This window comes from Myotis lucifugus, unplaced genomic scaffold, assembly GCF_000147115.1.
Source record: "Myotis lucifugus unplaced genomic scaffold, Myoluc2.0 scaffold_63, whole genome shotgun sequence".
Classification (NCBI taxonomy): Eukaryota; Metazoa; Chordata; class Mammalia; order Chiroptera; family Vespertilionidae; genus Myotis; species Myotis lucifugus.
Window position 1 is genome coordinate 5,591,906 of NW_005871111.1, and position 4,707 is coordinate 5,596,612.

The 4,707-nt window shown below is 46.3% G+C and overlaps 1 protein-coding gene across 1 annotated transcript; it reads right to left on the bottom strand.

The window, feature by feature from the left end:
• Positions 1–1,639: 1,639 nt before the first annotated feature.
• On the bottom strand, positions 1,640–3,981 carry LOC102434182 (poly(A) polymerase type 3-like). The gene is given in 2 exon segments (XM_006089829.3): positions 1,640–1,916; positions 1,918–3,981. Coding segments are annotated over 2 exon segments (2,208 nt in total). The 5' UTR covers positions 3,862–3,981; the 3' UTR covers positions 1,640–1,652.
• Between the last annotated feature and the right edge of the window lie 726 nt (positions 3,982–4,707).

Genomic DNA, 4,707 nt, shown 5'->3' on the forward strand with positions numbered 1-4,707 from the left:
TGGTCAGTGTGTGTCATAGTGACCAGTCATTCCCAGTCATTCTGCTGTTAGGGTCAGTTTGCATATTATCCTTTTATTATATAGGTTAGAGGCCTGGTGAATGGGTGGGGGCCAGCTGGTTTGCCCTGAAGGGTGTCCCAGATCAGGGTGGGGGTCCTGCTGGGGTGCCTGGCCAGCCTGGGTGAGGGGCTGATGGGTGTTTGCAGGCTGGCCAAGCCCCCCACCCCCAGTGGGGACCCTCACCCCATGGAGGTTTGGCCAGCCTAGGTGAGGGGCTGATGGCTGTTTTCAGGCTGGCCACACCCCCTTTAGGGTGGGGGCTCCCTACTGGGGTGCCTGGCCAGTCTGGGTGAGGGGCTGAGGGCCGTTTTCAGGCTGGCCAATGCCCCCCAGCGACGGAAGCTCCCAGCTTCTCCCTTTTTTCTTTTTTTATTGTGGGATTTAGGATTTACTTACCTTCTATAATTGAAACTTTCTTGCTTTGAGTGGAGCTCAGAGCCGCCGCAGCAAGCTTGGCTTCCTCCATCATTGGGACAACCAAGTCTCCTGCTTGCTCCAGCTCCGTGGCTGCTGGCCGCCATCTTGGTTGGGTTAATTTGCATATAGTCGCTCTGATTGGCTGGTGGGTGTGGCTTAAGGTGTAGCAAAGGTACGGTCAATTTGCATGTTTGTCTTTTATTAGTGTAGATTTGTCCTAAGGCGAGGTAGAGATATACACATCAAAGGGTAGGGTTTGTACAGAATCCATTGTCAGGTTTTGGAGAAACTGCCTTCGGCTGTTCAGGTGTTTGGCCAGTAGGAGGCAATAACATGTAGATTAAGATGCCCTGAGCTGTCTGGCAGCAAGCAATCATCCTTTTCAGGTTTGGGGAAATGCCTTCAGCCATTCCCAACAGGCAATAACATATGTGACGCAGCCCTTGTTGAGTCCCCAGGTTCCATCAACCTTTTGATGAAACTCTTGCAATTATGGCATGCTGGAATTGGCTTCCAGCAACAATGTTTTATAAATATCTATTAACTGAGTTAACAATTATAGTAATAGTTAACACGTTTGGCATTGTCAGACAATTAGATTTTAGCCATTCTGGTGGGTCAGTGGTGGTATGCTACTTGGTTTTCATTTGCACTTCCCTGATGACTAATGAGATAGAATACCTGTTTGTGTGTGTATTGGCCTTATGAACACCTTCTGTATTAATTGGTGAGGGCTGTCATAACAAAGTGCTACAGACTGGGTGGCTTAAACAGCAGAAACTTATTTTCTCACAATTTGGGAGGGCTAGAAGTTTGATATCAAGGTGCCAGTAGGGTTGGTTTCTTCTGAGGCCTCTCTCTGACTTGTAGATGGCTGTGTTCTCACATGGTCTTTCCTCTGTCGTGTCTGTGTCCTAATCTCCTCTTCCTATAAGGACACCAGTCATATTAGATTAGGGTTTATCCTAAAGACCTCATTTTAACTTAATCACTTCTTTAAATATCCTATCTCCAAACACAGTCATGTTCTATTGCCGGAAGGCTATCTTCGTGTCATTCCTTCTTCGCCAACTCCGTCCACACCTTTGGGGACCCCTGGACCTGCTGGGGTTGGACTCCAGCATCTGGCGCCCAACGTTTTTTTGTGTGTTTTTTTTTCCGATTCAATCTCAGTTTTATTGAATTCTTGATAACAGGAATAGGATTTGCAGGGAGAGCAGGGATATCAGAAAGGTCTGTACTGGATGTTTTCTGAGAGGCCAACAGAGAAGCCGCTGTCTGAACAGTCTCTGATTGAGTTGTACTTGTCTCTGTATCAAGTTGTTCCTCTTCTGTTTTGATTTTCTTGGGATTTTCTTCTCTGTGAGGTGAGGATTTCCTCTTGACCCCTCCCGTGGGACTAGGTATTTTTGTTGCTGCATTTCCTGAAGGTCGTGGTGGTGGGTTGACCAGGCGTGTTGCAGAAACCACTCTGGAGACCGCAGGCTTTGGTGGTGATGAAATGGCTGGCTGTGTGGCAGTTTGAGGAATGCTCTCGCTCGATGTACCTGTCAAACCAATTCCCTTGCCCCCTGAGCTTTCACTGGAATCCACTTGTGGCGCAGGAACTTCGGCGGCCTGGACGTTGATCACAGATGCTGCTGTCACAGCTGGAGCAGGACTGTTTCCCTGAGAGCTGCCAGAACTGTTCAATGGACTGGTCTTCATAGCACTAGTAGGTGAAGGCACAGACATGCTGTTATCACTGTCCATAGACAAGTCGAGGCTGTTCTCATTCAGAGGTGTCAATCTGACACCTTCTGTTGAATGCTTTTTCTTTTTTTGAAGCACATGATTAGGTAGTAGTTCATGGAGTTGCTTTCTTTTTACATGCATTGCAGCAATTTTCATGTCCACCTCAAACATCTTGCTGTTTATTGCTTGCCTGTAAACTGTATCTGTGAAGGACTGAATATCATAGGTGAGATCAACACTGAGATTTTCAGAGTTTTCCGTTTTTTTAAACACTAATCCAATCACCCACATCGTGCGAAATTCTTCCTTGTCAGGATTTTCTTTGGGTGCTGGAAATGACTGGGGATTCACATGAGCCAGTGTAATAAATTCATTCTTCTCCAAATTTCCAACCAAGATTCGAATTTTCGATTCCACCAAGCCCACCCATTCTAGGCGTTGTTTTTCTGTTGGTGCACTTGCTAGAAGTACAATATAATGCTTGTACTTTTGAAAGAAGTTTGGAGCTTCAAAAAGTTTGGACCACTCTCCCTTACTCAGCAAAATTTCATCTGTGATATCAAGACCTTGTTTAAACTCCTCAACCATGACCATCCGTGTCGAAACGGACACATTGTACGTAGAGTTCTGCTGTGGGTATGCTGGTGTAATTATAGGCATAAGATGGTACCTATCACTGGGGTTTACCCTTGGGTCCCATACAGGCAAATTAAGATTGCATTCTTCAGGCTGTTTCAATAGCACTGGATTTGGCCATTCCCATTTAGAAAATACCAAGAAAAATTTATGTACAAGAGTTGATGCTATTGCATTTGGATAAAGCTGGCAAGTTCTTGCTACTAGCATAGCCCAGGAAACACCACCGAGGAAACCTAATATATTGGAATAGATGTTGTGGCGTTTGGCCCACAGTTTGATAGCTCTCAGAGTTAACCTGAAGTTGTCAATGTTTGGTACTAGGTGTAAAATTTCATCGGTTACCCTGCAACCGTTAAGACTTCTTATGCATCTTATATCTAAATTTTTAAGCAGACTGTCATCTCGTAAGTCCAAGTCTTCTGGAATAGTCTGTAGTGCTAATCTTGCAAATAAAATATCAATCTCTATCCCATCAAAACACAGTTTGATAACTGGCACAAATGCCTCTTCAACAGCTCTTAAATCTTTTACTTCTTCCTGTAATTTCAACTTACCATAGAATGAGGTGAAAAAGTCACTTCGATCAACATGCCTTGGTGCAACACACAACGCATCAATATCGGCACCTTTTGTGTGTACTCCTAATCTGTAAGATCCAAATGTAAAAATTTTTCCTCCAACATTTTCAATTACAGATTGTGGAAGATTCTTGCTTTCACTGATTTCTCGTATCCACTCTTTTACCAGGTTATTTAATTTTGCCAAAATTAAAATCCTGTGCTGCAGTTCCTCTTCTTCTTCAAAAACCCCATAGGGTTTCAGAGTCTCAATTAGTTTCTGTGTAAGCAGGCAGTCGGTCTCCTTGGGGGCTGCTAAGCTGATAGGAGAGGTAATGCCATAGTGCTTCTGTGGCGGCTGTGTTTGCTGTGATCCCTGCATTGTAACTGGAAATGGCATCGTCTCCTGCGCAGGCATTCCCCCTGCAACCACCGCCGCTGCCGCCCTGGGCATGATCCACTGAGGCGGGAGGGAGGGGGGGGCCTACTGCAGCCCAGCGTCCAACCCCACTCCCGCACCCGCTCCCGCGGCTTTAAGCGCTTCTCCTCCTTCCCCCTCGTCCTAACATGGCACCTGAGCGCTACCACAGCAACGTTCTAGAACCGCTGATGCCTCCACGCACGCTGGGGGCTCACCTCGGTAGAGCGTGAGACTCTTAATCTCAGGGTCGTGGGTTCGTGCCCCACATTGGGCGCCAGATGCTGGAGTCCAACCCCAGCAGGTCCAGGGGTCCCCAAAGGTGTGGACGGAGTCGGCGAAGAAGGAATGACACGAAGACAGCGTTCAGTTGATCAGCAGCCTAGTCAGGACCTCTAGCCAGGATCTCCAGCCAAAGTTCTGGTCAGAGTTCTGGTTAGGAACTGATCAGAGGATCTGATGTTTACTGTCTGATTACCTTCATATTTATACCAGCCGATTTTAATCCTGTCAATTTCTATTACAAAGGTTAGGGCGTTTCTTATCTCCATTCCAGGGAGTAAAGATTATGTAGCTTAAGGGTGATTGTTCATAGTTAAAGTGATTAACTACCCGCCTGGCACTTAATTAAGGGGTTGTATCTCCTCCCTAACCTCAGGGAAAAATCCCCACCTGGGGAAACAACCTTTCTCAGAGAGGTGACCTTGGTTAAAACACATAGCACTAAGGGGAGCAAACATATTAAGAACAGTATGCTATATACGCCAGGTCCCTTGAAACATATACTGTGCAGATGTTTCTTTCCTGCAGCGACTGTGTCAAGCAGCAAGGATGGACCGGCTTCCGGCATTATATGGCACAGATGAATTTGGGAGTGGGGGA